This window comes from Drosophila yakuba, chromosome 3R (genome assembly GCF_016746365.2).
Source record: "Drosophila yakuba strain Tai18E2 chromosome 3R, Prin_Dyak_Tai18E2_2.1, whole genome shotgun sequence".
NCBI lineage: Eukaryota > Metazoa > Arthropoda > Insecta > Diptera > Drosophilidae > Drosophila > Drosophila yakuba.
This window is the reverse complement of record NC_052530.2, coordinates 10,836,892-10,864,398: the sequence shown is the minus strand read 5'-3', so window position 1 is coordinate 10,864,398 and position 27,507 is coordinate 10,836,892. Positions and strand designations below refer to the sequence as shown.

The window sequence follows — 27,507 nt, the reverse complement described above, 5'->3', positions numbered from 1 at the left end:
CTCGCCCGCTCCATCTCTCTCTGTCTCTCGGCGATACACGTCCACTTGCTCTCCACCGCTCCGCTTCTCTTTCTCTCTTTCGCACTCACGGTGAGATACATTTTTTTGCGAACTGGGGAGCGTAGAATTTTCAGTTTGGCCGCAACAGTTGACTCGTCTGCATGGAATTAAATAAGTGTGTGTCGTTGTTGCCGATCGTTAAGCACGTTTTTAGTTTCTTGACCAAAAAACAAAAGATATAACACAAAAAAAAGAGGAATAAGAAACCAACAAGTGAAAATTAACACAACAAAATGCTTTAAGCCAACGAGTGCGGTTGTGCGTGTGTGTGTACATAGTAGTATATAAATCTATATGTAAATTGGTTTTTGCGTGTGAAAATCACAGCTGAGTGTGGAAAGTTTAATATCGAGAATTCCAAATCAGTATTGAGTTTTTGAATAAATCATAAATTCATATACAAAGAAAATATATATATATATATATCATATATAGACACACGGCGTGTCCCGACCGAAAATAAAGAAGAATCGCCAGGCGGCAAAAAAAAAAGAGAAAAGAAAAGGAAAAAAGCCAGTGTAACGTGTTTCACATTCGCCCTGTCCCTTTCTCACTGCTATCGCCCTCTCTGTCGCGCACTGGATCGCCGTGTGTTCTTTACCATCACGCCCTCTCGCTCGCACAGCCTGTCCAATGATGAAATTACTGCACGACTTCATGTTGGACGCTCGCACCGCCGAGGATGTTGCACTCACACAGGAAATGGTAAATGACACAAAAAGCTACGATCCCTTTAACCCCTTCACTCACCTGTCCCTTGAGAATGGGTGCCATTTAGGTGTTTAGGCCGGCAAGGTAACCCTCTAAATATCAAGGATACTGCTGCATTCCGTACTGCTTTAAGTATTTTAGTTTTCACTAATAATGCAGTGGCGCCCGAAGAGGGACCTATTAAACTTCAGTTTAAAAATGGTTTATTTTAAATGGTTGTAAATACTTAGTTTTTCTTATTCAAGATTATTATAATGAAGTTAGCAAAACAGTGTTAAATTTAGATACACAACTCATTCGGCTTATTTGCCATCTTTTATGGGAGAAGAATTATGATTGATTGCTTTGTGGTAATGGTGATGGTGAACGGCGATGCCGACAGCCTGAAGTTCATGCCGTTTAGTTTGTCTTGGAATCCGTAGATCCAACCGGTTAATGAATGAGTTTACTTCTAATTGCACTTGCTCTTGATATTTGTTAATTGCTTTTTATCGAAGCAATTCTACCTGTTTGAAGTCGGTAGCAAATATCAACACGAAAACATAACTGATTTGATGAAAGAGGCTTTTGCGATAAACGGTGCGCAACAGAACAAATCAGTCAACTGAAAGCTGCTTTAGAAATGTCGATAACATATCTGATCGAATATTTAACTTAAATGGCAGTTATTGGTAATTGGAATACATTAAATGTATTGGAAGTATGAAATAATTAAAGAAACACGCTTAATTGACCATTGCTCAATTGACCATCGATGTGCTGTTCTCACTTAAGCCACATTTAATTATATTCATTACTGGATCAATCCCTGTGGCTACTGAACAAGTTTGTTAACAGCATATTAGTTAAACGAGTGGCGAAATAAATTATATTATTACTGATAAAGCAGGGCTATTAAGATGTATTTATTTAAAACATTTTAAACAGCCCCATTTAGTTCCCTTTGCGCACACATGAGATAAGAGAGACACGTTTCATTCATGCTCTTCTTGTTACTGCTGCTATTAGATAATGGCACAACAAAAAATGCACACCAAGAGAAAATAATTGACACTTTTAAAAGTAAACGTGACATGAAATAATATTTTATTATTTTCTAAAAGAAACTGTTAAAAAACATGTCTAATTTGATTACTTTATTTGTTTTTGGTTCCAATGGTAGTCCACCAATAATTTCAAGAACTTTTTAATAAATAGTTTGAATTTCTTTTTGTGTAGCCTCCCGATCTAAATCCCCAGCGTATGTAGCTTCGGTTTCTTCTCTGTGGCTGGGGCTATTTTTCGAGTGAGGGGCCTGAGCTTTATAGATAAAAACGCTTTGCGGTTACCTCTGGCCCCGTCTCTGCTGACTGCAGTTGATTTTTCGCTTTTTCCTTCGTTTCATTCATTCATTGGGTTTGTTTTTCCACACTGACAACTGTTTTTTTTATATGCATTTCACGTAGTTTAACCCCACAGCGCACTGTAAACCGTAAAGTGAGCAGATTCAGTTGCCAGAAAAGGGGTTGAGTTTTTTGTTTGTAAAGGGGTATGTAGAATTTTATGCTGCCGGCCCCTGGTACTGGTACTGGTTCCACCTATCTCTTTTCATTTTCTGTTTTCGAGGGAATTTACATGAAAATAAATATTTTCCGGTTTCAATTATATATGCGATGTGTTTTTTTTACATTTTTTTTTGCCTTTGACCGAACACACAGAGAGCGCCCCCACCTTTAGGTTTCTTTCTTCCCCTATTTTTGCCCCGATCTATTTCACGCTTGATTGCATTGCGTCTGACTGAACTGATGCAAACTCGTTGACTGATTAGGCTTTATATGTTGTGGCCCGAATTGGCTTTTAGCCAAAAAGGGGCGTGGTCGTGTCAGACGACAGATGACAGTGGCCACCCGATAAGGGCATGGCTCTTTAACATACATATATATTTATGCACTCACAATTGGTAAATGGTAAACCAATTTGAATTTGTTGAAAATATATCCATTATAAGGTGACACCTTGGGGGACGTTCCCGACTGGGTTATTATACATTAAGCTTTTTGCCATGATATGCAATTTGTTTTGTATCGAAATTAATTTTTTGGCTTGCATAATCGAAGCGATTAGCGCGCATAGTAAATGGATAAAAATAAAGTTATAAATTAATAGCGAAGTGAGAGCTACAGATATTGTATGCGGATTCTGTTGAAACGGGCATTAAAGTTTTTTGAAATGGTTTTCCAAAAGATTTTATTTAATAGGTTCTCCATAAGAGGATCGCAATTAATTCAATTGTCCATTAATTAATGTTATCTCCTCCTAACAAGTTGATTAAATCTTAGTATATAGTGCCAATATTAAACTCCTATGCTGCTGATTATTTATTCAATTTACCGGTCTCCCCCAAAACGTCATCAACTTTGTCATTTCTGTAAACTTCAGGCATTACAAGCCATGAATTTAAAGGAAGACCCAGTGCCAAAGCAAACTCGAATTATGCAATAAAGATTTATACTTGTAGAGAGGTGGAGATAGCAATAAAGACAGAGACAACGACAGCCGACTCTCGACACCTTGGCCAAAACGGATTGACTTATTGTACCCAGGGGACCCAACAGACGGACGGACAAACCGACGGACGGACAAACGGACAAGGCGCCGGAAATGTTTGCAGCAACTGACTGAAGTGAAGAGGAGAAAAGCCGAGTCTATCAGGAGGATAAAGTGTGGGGCACTGGTGGGGAAACTGGGGGGAGTAAAGCGACTGTTGATGACAATTTACCGACAGAAGGCGGAAGACACGGACAGTTTAACTTAGAGGGCGGCAAATGGCTGGGGGTGTGGCCAATCCAATAAACACAATACGCAACAGCAACAATGCCAACTGCAGTGACAACGAAGTTGCTTAAATTATAGGAAAAGTGGGTGGCAGTGCAACATTACTTGGTTCACATATATGTATATACATTTATATTTTGTGTGTGGTTAATGCAAGTCACGTGACTTAGTTTAGCGCTACGAACTTTTCTCGAGCCGTTTAACTTGCAACTTTGGCTCACCTCATGGTGCGCGGAAAATTCTCGCTCTTCTTAGCAGGTAACTTTTCGTCATCATCAAAAGTTGGGAAAAAGAATCTAGTTAGTCGTGTACGTTTATTCGAGATATTTTTAGAAAAAGAGTTGCACGAGCTGAAAGTTGAGTTGGCTGATTAAGGCTTCTAAGTTTTAAACGGAAAAATAAAATAAAAATGTTGTTAGATATAAAAAAAATTACATAAAGGTAAATCAGCTAAAACACTCTACTTTATTACATTTGAGGGCTAATCGAATAATCGAATAAACTTTAGCACAACCAGTTGCAAGATTTAGTGCTTCGAGATAGTGCCATATAATCCAATTAATCTTCTAGAATTTACTGCATTGCATTTTGCCAAATACACACGCCGAAGTAAAAGCATTTAGCATTGCACTGCACTCTTTATTTCTTCTGCCCATTTCTGTTTTTTTTTTGGTTGGCTGTTGCTGTTTTTTTAGTCTCGTTGGGTGGAGAAAGGCAAAGTCAAATAAATATGCACAGCAGACAGCAAAGTCGGTTGTTGAAAAGCGCAATAAACGCATTTCTCAGCCTGACTGCACTTTTTGTTTTGCCTCGTTTTGCAAACAAAAAGCGTTGAGACCAACAACAGAAACAAAATCAATAGTCGCGAGAGCCGAAAATAACTGAGAACATTCCGTTCAGATACAAATACCGCGAAAAAATATATAAACAAAATAAAACTAAAAAATGGTATTATTTTTAGTCAATAAGGAATTTTTACGAAAGTTATCATGACTCTAGCTTAGGATTTTTAACTACATATAAACTTTCCGGTGTTTCTTTATTTTTTGCATGATGAAATAAACCATTTGGAATATTTCCGTGCATTAATCTTAGTCAAGCTTCATTAAAATTATTTTTAGAGACACTTATTTGGCCAAAATCCATCTAGCCACGCCCAATTTCTCGTGCATTTCTATAGATACTATATATACCAAGTACTCCTCCATTTTCTCACAACATGTGTGCCTGTGTGTTGTTTAGTTTTATTTCCATTAGTTTATTTTCGTTTGGCTTTTCGTATGACACGCGAAAGGTCTTTGCACTTGACAACAACTCGGAAAGGTGGAAGCACAAATTTAAACCGATGGAGGAACACTTTGTTGTGCCCGCAACTCCAACCTTCTCAACAATTTCGCCTTGATTTCGCCCAAACAATTTAATCTTCATGTTTCGCACATCTTTGGCGCACTTCATTTTTTCTCTCGCATTTCAAGCGGTAACGCTTTTTTATTTTCGGTGTGCGTTACACACAAAAATTCAAAGTCAACAACTTTTCGTGCTCAAAAATTAAATGTGGTTTATGTTTTTATGCCCTGGTTTAGGGGGTACTGTAATTTCAAGGATTTCTTTGCAATGCGAAATGATAATTTTGCTTAAATAAATAATTTAAAATTGGGAAGCACAATAAACTAGATTTGCTGGATTTGTTTATATGTCAAGTATTCAATTTTGGCTTACTTATTTTTGTGCCGTATAAAAATTATTGGCTAAAAATATACTACAGCTCATAAAAGAAGTTCCTATTCCAAATCAATAATTTTTATTGGTTATTTTTCGAATTATTAATAAGAATAGATAGTAGTATTATCAAAGCCATTGATAATAGTTCTTTTAAATTAAAAATACGAAAATGAAGATATAATTTTTTTATTGAATGAAAAACTGGTTTCCATTTATAGCTTTTAGTGTGTAGCTAAGAGCTCTTTGTTGTTATTAGATAATCCAGCTTACTTTAGACAATACTTTTACTTGAGAACTGGTTCATTTTGTGTGCGTATCAGGGGCAATTAGTTTAATAAGCCAGCTAAAATATGTTGTCTATTTATTATACTTTTATTCACTCGTATTGGACTTGAATAATGTGCTTTCATTAGTCATAAACAGGCTTTAGTTTTGAAAGTTACCATTAAAATAAAAGAATTGTATTAAAGGAAAATAATTTATAAATAAGCTGTTGTTTGTGCAAATGTTTTTATCGACTGTAATCGTAATCTAGCTTAAACTGTGTATAAATCAATAAGTCCCTAATGAACTTCCAATTTCAACACCCAAAACAACCAACGTATGCTATGTTATGTTTTAATTTATCTTTGTGCAATTGTTATTTATGATTGATTCCGCAACCATCGACCTGTCAAGCTACTTTCAATCAATCCAGCGTATAATTTATATAACCTATTCACCCATCAACACCAACCTTTTTAGCCGGATAGAAAAAACAACAATAAATTTGAATAGAATCTTAAAAAAAAATTCGGACAGAATGTAATTTAGAATGTTTTTTTGTAGACAAATTTCTGGCTGGCTTTGCTTCGTTGTTTTGTTGTTTCTCTTCGTTCTCTTTTGCACGAGCCTATGGCCAAATATCCACCACCCCTTTGCCACCCACCCCCTTGCTGCCTTGTGTTGTCTCTCTCTATTTGTTGTCTCTGTCTTTTGTATTTTTCTTTTTTATGCGTTCGCTTATTTGCCATTCTAAGATTTTCATGCCGTTTTTGTTGTTTTTCTGGCCATTTCTTCTTCTTGCTATCGCTGTCTACGCTTTGCGAGCACTTTCGTTGGCTTCTCTCTCGCTCTCTCACGCATATTTTCCCAACAAAGAGGAGGCCGGTTTTTGTTTTCTGTCTCTCCCTTTTTTTTCTGGCTCACCCGCTCCCTTTTTTCGCTCAGCTGTATGTGTGATGTATCTGTGTAATCTGAATGTGCGTGTGAGTGTGTTGTGTTCGTTGTATCTACGTTTTTGTTTTTTTGTATCTTCACAGTCAAGGACAAGTTAATGAACGATTTTCTCTTATGTGCGGATTTTCCTACATGCGGGGGTGATGGGTGGTAGATTTGTTTGGGTCTTGAATCGCGTTAATTATAAACAAAGAACACAAAAAAAACAGAATTTCAATCGACTCGAATTGGGAATTTTTAGGGAATGCTCATCTCTGTGCCATGGATTTTATTTTGCTTAGTACATATAATTCTTTTCCTCACTTTGGAATAACAATACTATATAAAATCTTTCTTTCAGTGCACATTATTCTCAACTGAATTCTGTTTCCATCTTTTGTTTTGTTCATTAACAAAACGATTTTAATTTTGTTGTTCACTTTTCCGGTTGGTGATTTTTATTTTGCTCGGCGCCGCATTTTTTTGGCACCTCTTTGCCGCCTTGTTTTTCTGTGCTTATTTATTAATTGCGGTTTAATTAATTTATTTGATTTATTTTTTCTTGCCTACCCGAACAGATTTTCATTCATTTTCATGCACTTTGCAGACGGAGATTGTGACCCATATTAAATGAAACAAATATATTACGTCAGCATTTCGTTGTTATTTTCGTGTATTGTTTTCCATTTTTGATTGTATCACTGCTTCGGTAATCTCTTTTCTATCTTTTGTGTCTGCTCGCAGATCAAAAATCGCACTTTTCTTACTTAAGCTTCTTTTCTTTTGCACTGTCAAGTTTTTCTTTGTCTCACTCGATATTTTTTTTTTCACGCTCTCGCCGTCTTTGGCTCGTTTAAAGCATTTTCGTTGGCTTTATTTACCATTTTTGGTTTGGATACGCTAAATATTTGTTAAGAGATTTTCGGTGTTTGGTAATCTCCACAACCATCGCCGTTTGAAATCTCGGTGTCTGTGAAATTGTTGTCTTAGGTCATAGGCAAATGTAAAGCCGGCAATACATATTATGTACATATGTTTCAAATATTTATTTTATTTCTAATTATTGTTTGGCTCAAATGTTTTTCATTGAATCAACTTAATCAAACATTTTTTTGGCAACACCCCCTGAATTGAGGCATGGTTAATAAATCGTTTTTATAAGGCTAACATACCTTTTAAGTTGCCTGTAACCTACAATTTCGGCTCGGCTTTTAGTGACTTGCGCTGTTATTAATGCAAAAGTCGCAGCCAAGGAGAGCTTTTCCATTTTCCGCCCCACGTGCAACACCGCCCCCTTGGTTGAAGCCCAGTTGATAAGCTCTTAAATATTTAAACTGTGTGTCAGGATGTCGGGAAGTTGCCAGATGTGTGGGCGGTTGGTGCGGCTTATTCTGTCGCATTATGACGCAAGGTTTTCCTTTGGGAATGGTTAACACACAGGCGCACACACACACAGCCAAAAAAAAAGGAGGGCGATAAAAGTTAATTAACAATTTGTTTGCAATGCTCCGTTGACATTTATGTCGCTGGCGCATTGTTGTCAATGAGATGATGATGTGATTTCTCTGATATTTGCTTTCCTGGAAGCCATCAATTGCCAATGGGAATACGGTTGAGAATGCTTTATAATAGCACATTAAATGATTCTATAGATTTTCATTTCCATTTCCCGTTTCTTGTAATTTTACTTTTCTCGAAAAAGTAATAAGGGTTATTATAATAATTTAATTAAAATATATTCCATGTACTTTTAAATCATAAAATTGTAGCGGGAAAGTGTCGTTGAATGTTGGTTTAATGCTTGGGAATTAAAACGAATGATATACGTTTTCTAATTCAGGGGCAACAGCTGGGGGCTTTTGACCAGATTTATAAGAAACTTGGTAAACATTACGTGCAAATTATAATTTCGGCTTTTGTTTTCTCTATGTTTCAGATTACCACATCCACTGCCAAGAAATTGTGGGAGAAATCCGATGGCAAGGGCGTGTCCTCCAGCACTCCCGGTGGACCGCTGCATCCCCTGCAGATTCCCGGCATCGGGGATCCTTCCTCCGTGTGGAAGGATCACACCTGGTCCACACAGGGCGAGAATATCCTCGTTCCGCCCCCCTCGCGAGCCTACGCCCATGGAGGCGCCTCCGATACTTCAAACAGCGGCAATGCGGGCATACTGAGGTGAGAAAATTAACACGAACTAAGCATTTACAAATGGATTCAATAGAGCGTGAAGTGCAGATAAGGAAGTTGCAAAATACGCTTGTAAAATTCAAGAGTAGACCACTTTCCAAGCGTTTAATAAAGTAATAAATAAATGTTTAAACAACTGCAGTGAACTATCTATATTTTCGAATTTTATATAATTAATCTAATGGTGCTATCTTTCTTGCAGTCCCCGCGATTCGACTTGCGCCAAAGTGGTGGAGTATGTTTTCAGTGGCTCGCCCACAAACAAGGATAGCTCGCTTTCCGGATTGGAGCCGCATTTGCGGAATCTTAAGTTTGACGACAACGATAAGGTAGGTCTTTAAACCATGAAATATATACAGTATCGATATAATAATAACACCGTGTTTCCAATTACAGTCACGCGATGATAAGGAAAAGGCTAACTCTCCGTTTGACACAAACGGTTTGAAGAAGGACGATCAGGTCACAAACTCAAATGGTGTTGTCAACGGCATTGACGATGACAAGGGCTTCAAGTGAGTAGCAGACAACTTACATCTCCGTCCAGACTCCAACTAATGGCCCCAGACTAGACTCTAAACTCTGGGTTGGTTAGAAAAACTGGTTTTCTCACTCTGTTGTCAGTTGGTTTCTTAGCCGCCTCTCTTCTCTTGACCGCAGAATTTTTTCAAGTTATGATTACTGAAACTGAAATTTTTCCAGTTCAAGGTTGGGTTCTTTCTTTTTTGCATAGACTTTCACTCAATCCACAATGTGGTGTGTTGTTAGAAAGGCAAGAAGTGGAGTTTTCCAGTTTTCATCGTGACTGGCAAAGTGTTGAGGAAGTTATGACTGGTTCTGTTAAATAGACATGGCTAGTCATTCTTCTGTTTTATTTTTTTTTGTTCAAAGGTTATTCAATAGGTTTTAACATTACGAATGGTATTGAAAACTATAACCAATTTTTAAGTTGTAAAACCTACGATTATATGTAATTAGATGAAGAAATCCATTTCCTTTCTGTTTTGCATTACATGTGCGTTTTTCACACAGCTGAAACTTAATTAAGAGCTTTTAGCAATTACACATTGATGTAATTGCTTTAATTTCCTATTATTTAGTAATATCTTACTGGCGAGCATATGCTAATAATTGGCTTGCTTGTTAATTGTTTAAAGTCAAACCTTGAATAAAATATTTTTGAAAAGTGTTGACCCACTAAATTCATATCAATTACCTGAAATATTTACCGGCCTGGTCTTAACCCACATTTTTGTGTACTTCACTTGCAATTGTCATATCTTCGTATTCATGTGTGACATAAAGCTGCAAAGTGATTGTTGTGCGTCTGCCCACGGTTTTCGTATTTCCATTTACATTATTTATTATTAAGTTTTAATTGTTATTTATGGCGATGGGGAAAGCTTTTTTCTCCTCACTCGGCCCACCTGCGTTTTACGCATTTTGACTTGACGCAACGAAAATACGACGACACTTTGGTTGAGTTAAATTGGAATTTGTGCAGTTATGTTGAAAGAGTTATGCTCAAAATATATAGGTGGCTAAGCTTGAAATCAAAGACAATTTGTATTGGTTAAGCTAGTTAGCAAGAGTTTCAATGAGATAATAAATTGACTTTGTCCAAAAGCTTTAGACTTCATTTCAAATTCGATAATTACATTCATCAAGGTCATAGTGTATTCTTAAAATGTATTGAAATACTTAGTTCCATTAATTACAATTTCTGAGCCACTTCCTCTTATCAAGCTGCCGCAGTTAAACAACATTTAGCAGAAACAAATACATGAGCGACCAGCAACCAGCAACCAGCTTTTAGGCCTAACAAAAGAAAAAGAAACCAGTCTGCGGTTTCCTCTCCCTCTCTTTTATATCTGTATCTGACTCTCGGCTTTGGCAGCCGGCTGGTTTCTCGGTTTCTTTTTTTTTTTTTGTCCACTGACGCTGTTTTGCAATTTCATTGCCGGTTGGCCCAAACATGTTTCAATGCCAAACGTAATAACTGTTATGATGTAAGTGGCAACAACGGCAGCCAGAAAAAGAAGAGCCGCAGAAACAGCAATAAAAATCACCTGCATCAAGATCAGCTATCAGAAATCGATACTCATTCCGGTTTCAGTTATAGTAGAGTTGGTTAGATTTCTATAAGACACTAATGCTGATTGCAATGCTTACAGCCTTGTTTAAAATTAACAATATTAATGTAAAAAATGTAGTACAGATATTAAGAAACATAATCCAATAAACCACTTTAGGTATTAATTAGGTATCTTATAGTGACTTCTAATAATAAAACAACGATCTGAAAGATAAAAACGTAAAGCGACAGAAAACAACTTGTCGATGTGATGAAACCAAATTGGAAACGTTTTGTATATATATTATGTTGTATTTGCCATACACTTTTTTGATTAGATTTCATTTGATATTGCATTACAGCGTGGGCTTCAGTTGGTTTTTGAGTGTGCTTTTTTTTTTGTTGCTACTGCGGCTGGAGGTTTCTTTTTTATATGGCTGTTTGTTATTGTACGTTTTGTTTGAAATTAAAGTTGCGAAAACATTGAAAAGCGAAAAGCGCTGCTAAAAATAATTCGAGGCAGGCTAAAGTGGACAGACAAGTGAGTCACCTGACTGGCACACACACACACTGAATGCTGCTTCTTCTTTTGCCGCCTGCCAGGTGACCCAGACCACTGCTAACCCAATACTACCGCCGCCCCTTCCCCTTTCAGCGCCGTTTTCCGCTTACCACTCTGACCTTTTTGGCTGCCGATGCCTCATTTTTCCCTCATTGCTTCCCCTCTCTATGCCCTCGCTGCACTTTCTTTTGTCTTGAAAAGTGAAAATTTTGGGTCACCGAAAGAGGAGCAGCGGGGCTAATGGTACAAGCATACTACTTTGTACTAGGTCAGACATGACTCTTAGAATTCGGGGGGCCAATGGAAAGTTGCCAATGAAAACCTGACCTCGGTCAAACTAGACGCTCTAGAAATGGTAAAAAGTGAGAGTGTGAAATCTAAGCTTTGCATTTGGTTTCATATTCAACTAGTCGGGAAAAGTGTTTTGTAATTTTAACCCCAAAAAAGTAATTGGTTTTGGCTAGCCAAAATGAAGACAAGAGTTATAAAAGAACGAAAATTATGTGTCTATGCTTGGCTGGCCTCATGACTGGGATTATTTATCGCCAGATGGTTAGTAATCACTGGCAGAATTCTAAAATATACTTAGCTAGCTATATGACTAACACAGGTAGTCCAAAAGATCGCAAAGTGTATGACGTAAGCTGCTCACAAAATTATAGAAATTACACGCTTTTAGCAGCAATGCAATTCGCATTACAGTTGGATTAACAGTAATTAATTTCTACGCTTTGGATATTTGTTTCCCCAGCTGCTTTGGCTGAGAGCGCTAAACTTTTGTTCTTCTCCCCAGATTGTTTCTCTGAAGTCGCATGTATTATTAATAATGCGGTGTGAATGACCTGACAATGAAATTATAGCTGGCAAATTACATACGAGCACACATGCACTTGACGCTAGAAAGAAAAGGCAAACAATGTGAAGACAGAGTCATCGACTTGGGTGCAGTGGGTTAAGAGCGATGAATGAATGGAAGCTGCCGTGCCAAGATAAATGCATTAATTAATTTAGCAGCATGACTGACTCATACACACAGTGGCAAACATTTCCAGTTTGATATAAAGTTTGGTGCGACCATTTTATTTGCATGCTAAACGCTGTGCGTTTGAAAAAAATCGTTGATTTTATGCAGATGTTGTGTTTAATTTATGAACTCTACTCAGCTGGGCTGCTGACGTCACGAGTGATTATCAAACACGTTTGCTGCTTAAGTCTTTTGTTTTACCCGGTATTGGGCCAATAGCTGCAAAACTGTGCAGCTTGGAGTAAATTTAGGCTGGCGAATTATTTTCCACTAATCTCAGATTGCTTTTAATTTCCAATTTAAATTTCAAATCTTTTTAATGTCATTAATTGATTTATACATTCAATGCACTGTTGGTACTAAATTATATATCTTTTAGTCCACATAACGGTTTGAGTGTCTCTGATAAAATAAAGGTTTCTGTCACGACTAAGTGCAGGTTCCAGTTGCTCGAAAACTTTTTACAGCTCAAAACTGTGTAGTATTACAGCTTTAAACTGCACTGTTAAGTAACATGCTGTTAAGGTCCTTTGTGGTTTATAAACTGTGAAATGTAAGATTTGAGTTAAAAAAGTTAAACAGTTTTTATGATAACTTATAGTTGAAGAATTAAAAATATATATTTCTAATATTCCTAAATATATTACTAAAATCCATTTTACTTTCATTAAATTATAGTCGCACTCCTGGTTCACGCCAACCATCGCCTGCAGAGGAGTCCCAGCCACGTCCCCCAAATCTACTATTTCCCCCACTGCCTTACAACCACATGCTCATGGATCATGGCCAAGGCATGGGCGGCGGTTTGGGCGGAGTTGTCGGATCTGGCAACGGGGTCGGTGGTGGCAGCGGCGGCGGCGGTGCGGGCGGCGCTTATGCGGCCCACCAGCAGATGGCCGCCCAGATGAGTCAATTGCAACCGCCGATGATGAACGGCGTTGGCGGCGGAATGCCAATGGCAGCACAGGTAAATAATAATATAGATATGTATATTGGAAATCGTATAAGACCTACAAAAAATTTAGAAATAGTTCAGAATTTGTACAAAAATTTTCTTAAGTTTTCACTTAAGAAATAAAACATGCCTATCGTGTTATAACTAATTTATAATCCCACTTGGCAGTCACCCATGTTGAATCACCAGGCAGCTGGACCCAATCATATGGAATCTCCGGGAAACCTCTTGCAGCAGCAAAATTTTGATGTTCAGGTGAGTTGAAATGAATCCTACCGCACAGTTTGTTGTTTCCATGGTCCCCAGAGTGACATTTTCATTGTGGATTCGCAACCGAAAATTTGGGTCATGTGAGTGGGTGGCATGGGAGTAGGCATCCGAATGCTGGAGTCACTGTGGCTGCCTAATTTTCCACATCCGCCGGATGCTGCTGTTGCGTCCCCTGGTAGCCATTTCCGCCAGCCTTGCACAAAACTCAGTCCCAATGCACCACTCTCCATTTCTCGATTTACCATCCGGCATCCAGCGCAGTGCCCATCTCGTTGCATGCAATTTATTTCGAAACAAAACGGAAATCGGATTTATTAGCCACAAAATTGCTTTTAAGCTGGTGCCTCTGTGTGCCAGTGGCTGTCAAACCAGCCTTTGGTTATGCTCGCTCTCAGTTACATTCCTGTGGTTACAGTGGGCACTCGATAAGGGAAAAGTGTTGACAAACTACTTTTGAAATTTAATAAAACCTTTAATTTGTATCAGTTACTAACGCAATCACTGCAAGGTTTAAACTGAATTTAACCTCGTAAATATTTCATATCTTTGTCTGCGAGTACAGACTGTATTCCGGGCCCCAGTCAATGTCATTTCTTTCTGTTAACTTCAGCTTTATATCTAGCAAACAACCAACAGGCAGCCCCTCTCCCTTGGCATGCCAAATTGAAAATCAATATGCGTTGTTGCAGTTACCGATGCTATATCCTCCCTCGATCTCTGCCTGCCCATCCTGCCCATCCTGCCCGATTCCCCCTTGGCCTTCAACTGTTGGCCGCAAAGCAAATTGACATTTCCACACTTTAGTCGTCGTTGAGGCTGGGGCAATCTGCACTTCCGCTTTTTATCGCTCGCTCCACACATCCTGCAGGCATTTTTGTGTCGCTTTTGTCTTCTCCTCTGGCATAAAGAAGAGTGAAACAGGCGGGGGAAAACCGAAGCGGGAAAACTTTATCGTAGCTCTTTGTTGGCCTGTGTGTGTGTGTGTGTTTTAAGTGAGCTGCCTGAAAGTGTGCTGCGCAAAATTGCATCAAAGTGAAAAAGCCAACACACTGTCAGAAAATGTTGTTAAGCCAGAAACGGTTGAGCAACAGCAAGAGCAACCAGCATCAAACTGTATCCTGATCGGACCAAAGTAGCTGGAATGTCATTACTGCTTGTGGCGCCAGAAAGGTGAAAGTTTAATGCGCTTCCTGTGTTTTGCGTAAAGTTTTCCATAAGCACATTGCAGTCAGCCCAAATGTGTTGATCAAACTGAGATAATTGGAGAGAATGCGTAGAGTACATTTAGTAAGCTCTAAATAAAGTAAATGCATTTATAAGCAAATGTGGATGTTTAAGAATATTACATTTAAACATTTATCTTATCCAGCGGAAATCAAACTTCGTGCCATATCAAAAATGGTTACAACTTTACGAACATTAAAATGAAATTACCCTTTCAGAGGTCAGTTAAAAGCAATATGCCTTTGCCCTTTTATGAAGCACTTTTAATTCAGAGCAAAAAATTATATTATAATGCCTGCGTTATGCGAGAGACCATAAAGAATGTTAATATATGTGTAATAATAGTGATTATTATTATGTTTTCATATTCTCTCAGAGAGATAAAGCAACTCGCAGCACTCCGTCCATAAATAAAGCCCAGGAAAAGAGGGCGACAAAGGGAAAGCAGGAGGACAGATATGCATTTATTGGTTTCATGAGAAAGGCGTGCAATATGTTGCCGATAATGGATAATGGATAATGCAAGGCATGCACTCAGGCTTCTGCCCACTTTTCGGTTGCTTTCGTGCATATTTCTTATTAAATTGGCGTTGATATTAACACTGAAAAGAAGGAAAGAAAAGAATCTTGACGAATCGCATGCAAAATAACGATGAAAACTGAATGAAAGGATTTTTTGTTGGCTTGAAGGATGGCAATATGGACCCACATACAATGCAAGCGATTTTTGACAATGGTTATGCAATAAATATGAAGACGAACGACTTGACGCTTTTGTTATGAGATTTTGAAAGGGGGTGATGAGAAAAAAGTTCTACGAGTATCATTATTTGCGGCTTATTGCTTATTTGGTTTTTAGTATTTAGTAAATCCAAACGGTTCTTGAATCTATCTTCAGTTTCTATAGCAACCTATCTAAAATGCAATTTACTTCATGAATATGTATTAAAGTCGAAAGTAAAACGAGGAAAAATCACATGTGGTGCAACCATCCGTTGAATGTCAGAATGTAGAAGACAAATGGATGGAATGCCTTTGAAATGAAAGAAATCATTATTTATAAGCAGCAGTAGAAGCAGGATGAAGAAAATTGCCACAGACCGAAGAAAAAGAGAAAATTACTTTGGCAAATCGCTGAAAATTAATGCAAACTGTTGTCAAAGAATCATCAATATAAATTTCAATGTGACCAATAACATATTTGGCAACTACTTGCGGGGCAAATAAAAAAAATGTTTGTCAAACATAAATCAATTTTTCAGGACAGAAGATTGAAGATAGGAAAAGTTTGCCAAATAATTTGGAAATTGTTAAAATAAAGATTGGTGCATATAATGAACAAATATTTTCGCTTTTCATGGCTCACTTCCTCTTACTAGAAAAACGATTACAAATTTTGTGGCACGAAATGCGGAAGAAATGCTTTTCTATGGCTTACTTTTTATGATTTCCTTTCTCTAACACTTTTGGCTGATGTCTGTCTTAGCCACGCTTCATTGGTTGCTTTTGTGTGTTAATCAGTCAGTTGGCAAGGCTTTTGTTGTCTTCAACGCGGCTTAATCCGATGATTGTTTTTGGTCTCTATTGTCTGCCTAATTCAGCTTTGATCTGAAAGTCTGAAGTCTCTTTAATTGATTTTTAAAGTGTCGGATTACTGTGGTTTTACTTGTCTACAGGTACTCGGTTTAGTAAATCAGAAAGTTAATGGAAAGATGCTTTTGTTCGTATACATTTTGAAGGTAACGAAGAAGGTAAAATAAAAAATAACATAATTTAAAGGCATATTGGAAATGCAAATGGAAGCAAATAAATCAGGTTATTGCAAATAATTGTGTCTGCATTATGCAAATTCCAGCAATAGTTTTGTGTCTTTTCAAGTGTTGAATTTATGCATTTATAAATATGAATAATTCCTTTTTTTTATGCCAATACAGTCACAGTTTTGGGTCAACAGGCAATTGAGATTTAACAGATAGCATTAACTAATAGGTATGGGATAGCGCAAATGCCACTTGCATTTTGCGTTCAAATTCGTCGTGCATAATTTACCACCGCCAAAGTGCGAAAATTTGCATAAAAATGCATTTAAATCAATAAAAGTGCAGCATCTGCTTTGCTCCTTGCCGCCAATTCGCAATGCACCCCTCCGCAGCTTACCATCCCCTTTTGGTCGCTGGCATATATTAATATAGCAATTAATTAAGCGTTAATTGGCACAAAAAGCATATAGCTCATTATGCATGTGTGTTTGGCACTTAGTAAATTAATTTCCAATTGTGCATGGGCAGTGTTTCATTTCAATGCAGGCCTGATCACATTTTGTTCAAAATACGTTCTCGTTGCATTTCAAGTTTAAATTGCTGCCTTTTTGATGATTGAAAAATGTATTCAATTAAAATCCTACATTGCGAACGTGCATTTTGGTTGGTTAAACTTTGGAATTTTAAAGTAGGTATAGTTAGTATGATTTAGTTTTAGATAAAGTGGCGATTAACATAATTGCATATAAGGATGATATATAAAGATTTGAAAATAAGGATAAACCAACTTTTATAAAGTATATATTGTGGTATTTACTAAACCAATTGCTTTCCTGAAAGTTATAAGCTAAAGTTTGCTGTGCAACATTAAAGTTTTGATCTATTTTAAGCCCGACTGATTACCTTTAGCTTCCTTAGGCAACTTTGCTCATTTCGAAAGACTTTTCCGTTACCATGGACAACGATAAATTGCTTCTACGTCCCCAATATTCACCTCCTGTTATCTGTCGAAAGCCATAATCAAGTGGTTGTTGCTTTTCGGTCGTGGGCGTTCCACCGAAGGAGTGAAAATTGTTGGAGCGGGCTGGTGGAAAGTGTCATCCAATGCCGTCACTTGACATTTACCGCCAATAAAGCCCAATTAGCGGTTACTCCTCGCCTCAGACACTGCGTCTTAGTCGTCTTCCCTTGAAGTTTGTGTGGACACGCAAATGCTAATTAGTAAGTGGCAAATAGTTGACATCGGTTAGAGAAGGGGGCAGTTGTAGAAGGGAGGGGGTATGGCAAGTGGCGGGGCGTCGCAAATTTGGTAGCCGAGACATTAATTAAGCGAAGCCCTGATGCATGCTTCACAGCATATGCGCTTATCAGCAGTGTGTCCTTGCAACTGCCGCCCCTTTAATGGCTTAGTGTAGTGAATGGCCCATATGGAATAGTGTTCTGAGCGAGGAAAGTTTTTTAGTAATGATCTAACGGGGGATCTACACAAAATCATATGTAGTACACTTCAAATGCAAACTCCTGTTTATCTGAAATTTATCTGCTAACCTGGGAGCCAAGGAAATTTCCCTTCTAATCAATCAATTTCAACCCCGCGCAGAAACTTGAGTTAACCTATAAACACTTCTTAACTTTTAACTCGAGCTCACATGGGTAAACTTTAAAGCACACGAAAAGAACAAGTAATTCCTCATTCAATCCACCCCGAAAAAGAAGCGCAGAGACGAAGAGTTTAGCAAATAATTTGCCTTTAATTAACATGCTGACATCATTAAGGAGATGGCAACAGTTTGTCAGATAGCCGAATCATTTGTCTTCACGCCCGCAGGAAATATCATCCCCAACTACCGAAAGGTTTCATTTCTCACCACCACCATCACCGTCAACCGGAAAATGCTATTGACAGCACCACCTTTCCCATGGCCTTGATGTTTGTGAGCTTGTGTATGTGTGTGTGTGGGTGTGTGTGCTAATTAAATAGAAAAATTAGAAAAACTACGTCGTAAATTTCAGTACGAAGTCGTGTAATACAAAACCCAAAAGCGCACTTATCACACTCCAGGGGCGAAACGGGCAAAATGCCGGGGAAATCGGGCACAAGCGCTGACAAAGAGCGATGAGGAAAATGGAGATTGGAGAATGGAAAACAACGAACGGCGAAAACCCCAATGAAACCCCAGAACCCCTGAACACCAGAACACCCCGAACACCCACCCCCTGGCGGGTGTGAAATCATTTGACGACATTGCTCTCTGCATGACGCAATTAATCACATTAAGTTGGCCTGGCCAAGTTATTTATTTATTCGTGGCCAGACTGAGCGGGCCAATTCGCTGCAGACGATGGAGCAACGCTTGATTAGCTCATAAGTGCGCGGCTAAAGACATTGACCTCGATAAGAAATGGAATTACCCCTCGAAATGGTACATATAAAAATGCTAATTTGCTGATTACACTTCGCTCGATATTGCATTGAAATTAATTGGAGCACGGACATGGGGAATACTTTTCATTGGTACTAGTATTCTGTATATTATTTATACACCATATATAAGTTTGAGATGTCATCAATGTTTCAGAGCGGAACAAAGCGAACATATTTGTATTTTATCCATAGCTCAAATAATTAACGAATAATACCAAAAATATTTAAGTGAAACGTTTTGCATTATGCAAATTCCAATGCCAATTTAAAATGCATTTTAACTGCATTTCAAGAAGAACTGATGATGTATAAAATATTTTCCAAACTATTATTGCAAATATTTGACCACTAAAATCATTAGTATTTGTGTACTGCGTAAAATTAAGCTACGTTTCTTGGATAGAATCCATTTCCACTTCAGCCCACTTCAGCCTACTTTTTGACCACTTTTCATCCCCCATCGTAAGTTGCGACCTTTGCCAGTAGTTTGTCAACTTTTAGTTGGTTACGTCTGGGGAGGTTTGCAACAACTTTTTCATTAATAGTTAACAAGCTTCATAATTAAGCAGCCAGACGTAGGAAAGTCGGGACATTTCTTTTATTCGTTCCCTTGTTTCTTGGCCAAGTTTTTCTTTATTTTTTGTATTCTTGCTCCTACCTTACTTCATTCGGAATTATGTGCTGATAAAGTTGTTTAGTTCTTGGCGTTCTGTGTTCTGTGGGCTTTTGCAAGTATGTCAATGAGTTGTAGTTTGTTGTCTAGCTGTCATGAGATTTACCGAACTACTTTCTCAAAGCGTTTTCATGTCGCACCTCTCATTTGCAGACAGTTTTCCAGCTGCTCATTTTCCGGGCCACTTGTTTACTGCTGGTGGCCTTGCATCTGAATTCATCTGCATTTCTTTGGCAAGTGGAAGGACTTTGACAAGTTCATTCGACTGATGAATAAACCAGCAGGCGAAGGAGTATGTAATATTTAAAATTTCACTCTGGGCCAGCCATAAATTTAAATTGCCTCATTAGCAAAGGGGTTAACCACGACGAATGCCCCAAAGCATAGTATCCTTAACCAAATTTTGCCCTGCTTTCTTGGCTGGATATTCAAGCGAATATTTTGAGGGCCACCCTTTGCTTTGGCACTTTGTCTAGCTCATTTAAGTTTTGTTGGTCAGAAAGCTTAACTAAACTAAAAGCATGTAAAGCACTGAAAAGAAAACCGCATGCAGACACTTTATTCATTTTTCCAGGGATATGGGGAAAATGGGAAATGGCTTTGTCCGCTAAGTGAGTGTGTGTAGAAAAGTTTTTCATTGAATTTCATATGTAGACGAGGGCGGGGAAAGCCACACACACACAGACACTCCCCAAAACTAACTCACCGAAACTCACACACAGTGGGCGAAGACATCGGAGTTGATAAAATGTTGACAGTTTTGGGTTAGTTGTCGAAGCCTTTGAGTGGACAAGCTGCAGGATAACCAAGGGGAATGTAATTGATAGAGTGCATGGGTTCTTGAAGTTATTTGACTAGCTATTAAAGTTATTTCAACGTCTTAGTAGCTCCAAAAGGGAAGCGAATCTATCTACGTTGATTTCATGTCCATTTGAAAGGTTGTACTTTATACACAACTATTAACCCAATTTACAATGGAGAGACACACAATCGCAATCAGAACGGGGCAATCGGCCATCAGATAACATTTGTGCCACGCCTGGCAACAATCACGCCAAATACTAATTGCATACTTTTCGAGTCGATGTGTTTTTACCAGCGTCGCCATATTCTAAATAATTAATGCACAGCAGCGCCGCCGTGCAATCAACATCAGTTGGAGTTGTCAAGTGACTTCATTTCGGTGCTCAACGGTCCGTGGCTTGTAGATGGAAAATGGGAAATGCTTTCCACGCGGCAAGGATATAGGATGTGGGATAGTGAAAATGGCGGCAAACAAACTGACGACACAGCGAAGTCATAGATTTCCCACAGACGAGCGCTCGATCAACCTGCTTTCTACTACTACTACAGCTGCTGTTTCTGTTTGGAAGGTTCAGCCACATTTGGCTGGGGCCAGACACCTCTTTGCGCACCCACAAATCTCCATCTATACCTACTCGTATATGGATATGTATATGCATATGTGCATATATATTCCAATTCAGTGCACTTTAATGGTTCTGTTCAGACCTTCCCGCTTTTCGCTTTTGTGGGGGAAGAAAGAAAAAAATGGGGCTTCGCTGGTGTCGCCGTGCAATTTAAATACATACCCCCTTGATATTATATTTCTCCGCTCCAACCAGCCAGCGACAGATCCCTTCACTACCCCACTTTGGGCCTTGCATGTCACACGCAAACTATATCTATATCTATACATATATTTTTTTATATTTTCTCGTATCCTTTGCTGTCTATAACTCCGTGCTCTATATTTACGCTACATTTAGTCGGAAGTTTCTCGCGTCTGTTGCTTTTCCATGCGTTCTGCTGATGGCTGAGTTTTCCATTGTCTGCTGCGGTGATGGAAGGTTTTGATAGTTTCTGCCACCTTTTAATCAAGAAATTCCTATAACCTGCAACTTTTGTTATAACTTTCAAAGACTAGTTTATACAAAATCCGTTTTGACACATGGTTGAACACTTTTTCGGCAGCATTGAATGCTTTTTTCATACACAAAAGTTAAAGGGTACTATTTGCTTCTACTACGTTTTTCATTCTATTCCGTTCAATCAATTCTTTCGTCTTTTGTCAACTAAATTTGCCGCATGTTCGAGCAGAGCGAAAACCAGTAAAACGTGGAAGTTCATTTACATGTTCACAAAAAATGTATGCCTAATGGTTTCTTTATTGGTTTCCTTTTTTATTCAACTCCTCTGTCGTGCGAAAAGAGTCAAAGTTTGATGATTTTATAGCGTTAAGCTATTAACGATTGTAATCTATATCCATTCAGAATGCTTTTTATATAACACGCTAACTTTCTGCCGACAGGCAAATAATTTGGCTGAACTTTTGTCACGCTCGGAAATTGATTTTCACGATATCGTCAATCATTGAACTTGATTTTAGGGCTATAGCCATAGCTTGCCCATATATTTCTGCTGATTATTATGCCCAAAGTGACTTCACTAACCTAAGACAATGAGTTCCACTTCCCCTATCGATTTATTTGCTGTTTATTCAGTTGCATTTGGTAGTTGCAGCGATGCGCTCCATTGGGCCGTAAAAAGTTGGCGCAATTGCAGTTGCCTTACATAATCATTTAGAGGCTACTTAAGGCACTTTAATGCACTTTTTTTCACATCGCTATTACGTATTCTGTTAGTTTTTCCAATTAGTTTTATGAAAAAGCATAATTAAAAGTGGACTCCCAAAGGCAAAAGACGCAAGTCAGTCAGTTCACGTTTTAGACGTTTTCAAGGTTCGCGCAGAAATTAATTAGGGGCACAAATGTAGAATGGACTGGTAATCTTTTGGGGGCCTTTGTATTTGGCAAACCAATGTTAATAATCACAATCATCGTTATCATCATTATCCCGATCATTATCGTTGTGTTTGTGATGGTTAGGCTAAGCTTTTGTAAGAGCCGGCTAATTTACACACATTCAACTTGTAATCCCCAGCATAATCACAGAGATGAAGTGAAAAGGTTGGGTCGCGTGTTCTGTGCATCTCATTAAGGATAAAGAGCCGGATGTCGCGGTCTCGCAAGTATGTGTGCATGTTTGTGTGTGTGTATGTGTGTGGCTGCATCCTTTTCGGGACACTGTGACACAATGAGAGCTCATTACGACACTGAGCGATAAAATGGCTCAGAAAACGGTGCACAAGTTTTATTACCAAATGGAGGTACCTTAACAATTCTTTACGGAATAAGCATGAATAGTGTATTAAATGTGACTTTCCTTTAAAAATATGGAAAGTTATATGATTATTTTTGATAGCAGTTGTTTATTTTTCGCTGTGCAGGCGCCTGGAATATTTGAGTGAATGGGTGGGCTTCAGGCCAAAACAGTTTTACAGTCCTTTGTTTTCGATAAAATTTCATCCGCGTCACATTTCTATTGGTTTGCCGGGTGCGATGGCAGGACCTTTTGTTGCCATTTCTTTGGCCATAATGAGAGTGCGTCTTCAAAATGGCATTCTGAATGCCGTCGCCTTGCCTGGTTGTGGGTCTCCTCTTAACTTGGCTCAAAGGAGCCGGATTGAGTGCAGCCGCAGCTGTCATTTCAGCTGTCATTGTGTGACATCTTCATCAGCATCATCGCTGTTGGCCGCATTCGCTTAGTATTTCACTCTTTTGATAGACGTTTGTCAATCAAAATTATGCTCTGGCTTCCCGCTTTCTAGCTCAACATTTCCACGCTTGCCCATTGTTTGCCTTTTGGTTTTGTCACTTTAGTTTGCCTTCCTAATGCATCATCCTTAATTGGCATTTTGTGTAGGCGACTTAGACTTTATCTATTCTTTGATGTTTGCCATACTATTTAGTCTCTTTAAATATTATCATTTAGTCTGCATGGTTGAATGCCTTCATAAAACCTTTAAATTACACCAAACACACTGGAATCTCCGGAAAATACCGCAAAGCTTGAATTTTGCCTTTGGCTTCGCTTGTCGCTCAAAATATGTATTATTCAAATATCCATGACAATGCCGTCCACAAATTATGGTTACGAACCTTTGCGGGAAGTTTATTAAACTCAAACTCAATTTGGGCCAACACCTTCTTCTCGGCACTCAAATGTCTGGATGGATTTCGGCCCAAATTGTATGCAATGCCAGCTCAGCTCAGCTGCTTTACGACATAATTACATTTTAATTCCAAAGACAAGAGCAAATAATATGGTAAAACTAACCAAGAACAACATCAACAGCAACAACAAGAGCAAAAACAAGAACAGGAACGAATGAAATTTGAAGTTTATCCGAAAGTTTGCACTCATGAGGTCTCTTCCGGTTGGCTGAGTAGAATCTGCATGAATTATAATTATGTTTTTCATTAAAATTCACCTTGATGCCGAACAAGTTTTGGCGCGATTTTCAACTTTTCGGTGAAGACTTTTTGTGTCGCCGTCTAGCGGCTGTGCTCTTTTGTTGTTTACATATTTGATTTACATTTTTAATGAGCTTGCAAATTTCTAAAATAGAACGCATAAGGAAAATGGTAAATTTTGTGGCGTAGATTCTGGAATTTTTAATTAAATGTTGTTGCTGATAATAATAATAATAACGTGGGTGGTAATGTGCGAAAAGCAATTGAATGAATACGAATTGAAAGAGGGTGTGGGAGTGGCAGTGGAGGAAGTGGAAGTGAAGTTACCTTACCTACCAGCCAGGTGAGACATTCATTCGGCAAAGGATAAAGTTTGCCTTACAAACTACAATTTAATTTAACTTTGGATATTCTTTGTTCTCCCACTCGACTTGACTCGTCCTGTTCTCTTCTCTTCAGTGCCATATCATTTGGAGTAGACTATGGGGAGTTAGTTCACTTCTCCCTTCTGCACTCTGCATTTCTTCTCGAAAGTTAGCTGCTGCATTCCTGAACGCACTGCCAATGTCAGCTTATTCTGTCATTCATTTTGATGTTTTCTGTATATTTTCACTTTTTTTTTTTTTCTACTTTTTGCCCTTTTCATTGCTTTAACTTTATCGTAAAAAAATAAAGTTTGCTCAACTTTTGGTAGATTCTATTTGGATTTCTGCGCGGCATTGAAATGATACTTATCAAAACTTGATGTTCTACACTTCTGAAGAATTTTGTTCGGGCACTTAATAAAAAAACCTCGGGCTTGATTAAAGTTTTTATTTCTATTATGTCAATGATTTGCAAATAAATTAAAATCTATTTCATAATAAATATGAATATATGGAATGGGAGAAGGCAGTCTATGAACTGCGCGCAATTTCATGAATTTCAATGGCAAGCAATTTCCCATCGCTGACTTTCATCTTGTTGTTTACTTACACGTTCATTTTATTTAATATTATGCACATGTTTCATTTATGAAATGCAAAAGTTGCATCCTTATGCGGAAAACGCTACGACGTCTCTCATACACTTCTTTCAAGTCTTCCCATTTGTTTTTTCCCCATCTTATTGTTCGTAATGTAATAATAATCGTAAATGCTTATTTAAACAGTAAATACGACTTGAGTCTATAAATTAACTCGGTATTCTATGAACTTCTTTTTATTAAATCGCTTCTAGAGCATTTCCTAGTCTCCTGTTTCGCCTGCCATTTGTGAGTTGCATTTTTAATGGGATGCCTTGGAAAAAGTTTGTCAAGAGTTTTTCTCTATTTTCCCTGGCTTGTCAGTGGGAGAAGCCCACAGTCGAAGTGGTAGTAGTTGTAGAAGTAGCAGCAGCTGGAAGCAGAAAATTATTCTAATTATGCAAGTAGTATCTGAGGCAGCTGCCTGACAAATACAAATTATACGGGCAAAAGGTCTCGCAGTTGTGCAAGATGTAAGATGATTCTGGATACATAATGTTGAAACTTGGAATAGATGTCAGAGGATACTACGAATGGGTTTTGCAACTATAGAAAACTTATCGTGTAATACTTCACCAATAAACATAGCATATGCTTTGTATTGTGGTGGCCATAAAATGTTTCTCTTCAGTGGCTAATTGTGTTAATTATTGTGTTTACTCTTCCTTTTAAGTACAATTACCCATACTATTTTTCTCGGAATTTTCCGCTCCTCTTGTAGTATCTGCGCTTTGTTAGTGAGCTACAATGTTGGATTTAATGCACTTGTCTTTGACAACGACTAACGGTTACTTTGTTATGCCCTCACCGTGGAGGAGCACCCAGTACTACTACTTGCACGAGTCCACCCAGCCCATTACCCTGTGTGTGTTTGCTTCGTGAAGCTGCAATAATGCCCCTTTAATAATTCTCAGTCATTTGGAAAATAACAGTACAAAGCCGTGACCATATCTCTGGCAGTAACCAACCTCAACCGTCCGGTCTTCATTTTCCCCCCTTCCCTTCGCCGGCCGACCTTTTATAACCCTCTACGATTTTCACCCTCCTCGTTCCGTTGTGCAGCTGCTCTATCTTTCAGTTGTTGCTGTTGCACCTCGTTGTTGGGCTTTACTTGTTGTTAGCGCCTCCGTTGTTGGCTCTTACCACTGACCCTTTGCTACCTCATCACCCACCGCCCACCACCCCCGCTCCCCTCTTGGCCCCTCCCAATTCATGTCGAACATGAAAATTTGTGTTGCATGTCCTTTTTTCGCTTTTCCTCACAACCTTATTTTTCCCCTTAATGTTTTTTTGGGTTCGTTTTTTGGCCCATGTCCCTTTGGCCACATTTTAAGCTGCTGCAGCTTGTTTCCACTGTTGCATTTTATTTTACATTTTTATTTTCGTTTTCCGGCTCGTTGCTCTGTATTTTCATGTTACACACCCGTCCGTCCGTCCGTCTGTCTGTCCGTCCTACTGTCCTTATCTACTCTGCCAATTTTCTACCTAGCTGTGTGATTTAACTAAGTAGAGCTCTGGGTCATGGGTTTGACTTTATCATTATGCAGCTGTTGATAGTAGAACAACAATGCTATGGTTTTTTGTTACTAATCATAATCCTCTTTCCTTTTTTGCAGGTGAGTTGAAAGCTTTACTCTGTGTTACGCTCTAACAAAAAACGGGTATGTTATTATGAACACATAACTTGGTGAACTATTAGTTGTGTAATTTCATTGAGCAAAGTAAAGTAATTATAAGACGGTCATTTTCCAGACGGCAATATAATCAAAACAACAATTTTGCGCCCAAGCACAGTTGCGATGTTTACATCTGACCAACAGATGCTACAAAGTATGCTATAGTTTTTGCCCAGCCAATTTCTTTCGCTCCTTCCGCACGATTTCATATTTATGGAAGGCAAGGAGCTAATTAAGTTAAATAACAATCAAGGCGGGCGTCCTGCTTGCGTTTTGGGAGCGAAGATGGCAGCATTTTCATGCTTGCTTGGGGCACACGAGGCGTATGCGTAATATGATTTACAGCACATCGAATGTGATTATCAGGCAGCAGAACTCGGTCCCCAAAGGCAGCACACTTTAGTTCCAGCAACTGCACTATCTGTGTGTGTGTATGTGTATGGACTGCAAGTTGGCTTAATTTAATTTCCATTGTGCAGTGCAAGAACCAAGGCAAAGTCCTTACTACTGCCCATCCCCTTCACACGCTCTTTTTGCTGCTGAGTGAAAACATAATTAATTGAATTAAATTTTCTATTTAGCCCCATGCCACTGTTGTTTACCCTGCCACTTGACACTTGGTTCCCTTATCTGCTAATATGTTTGCTATATATACGTATACATATGCATATATATCTGCCTTTAATTCGTTCGATTGTGGGCTGTCGGTTTCTGACTTGCCGCAAATTAACTGCGTTTTGGTAAATTTTCCAATTGGCTACACAATTGTGCAATTCACCGAAATTGCTCGAACATACTTGAAATTTCTGTATCACTCGCTTCTCTGCGTTTGTTATTATTTTCATGGAGTG

General features: G+C 38.5%; 1 protein-coding gene and 1 long non-coding RNA gene across 4 annotated transcripts in view; one reads left to right on the top strand and one right to left on the bottom strand.

Annotated features, from left to right (window-relative positions):
- Positions 1-27,507, top strand: part of LOC6536321 (maternal protein pumilio) — a 177,995-nt gene that overhangs the window by 11,299 nt on the left and 139,189 nt on the right. For 2 of the 3 annotated variants that reach the window (XM_002096869.4, XM_015192177.3), the window contains exons 4-8: positions 8,441-8,682; positions 8,897-9,023; positions 9,091-9,209; positions 13,033-13,321; positions 13,478-13,564. In XM_002096869.4, the coding sequence (XP_002096905.2) occupies positions 8,441-8,682; positions 8,897-9,023; positions 9,091-9,209; positions 13,033-13,321; positions 13,478-13,564 (864 nt within the window). Of the gene's footprint in view, positions 1-556; positions 766-8,440; positions 8,683-8,896; positions 9,024-9,090; positions 9,210-13,032; positions 13,322-13,477; positions 13,565-27,507 lie in introns of those variants that run through there. The other variant, XM_015192181.3, reaches the window with a different exon arrangement.
- LOC120322028 lies at positions 17,329-22,337 on the bottom strand. Its single transcript, XR_005561784.2, has 2 exons — positions 21,425-22,337; positions 17,329-21,352 (listed from the first exon to the last, which is right to left on the bottom strand). It is a non-coding gene; the product is annotated as an uncharacterized LOC120322028 (long non-coding RNA).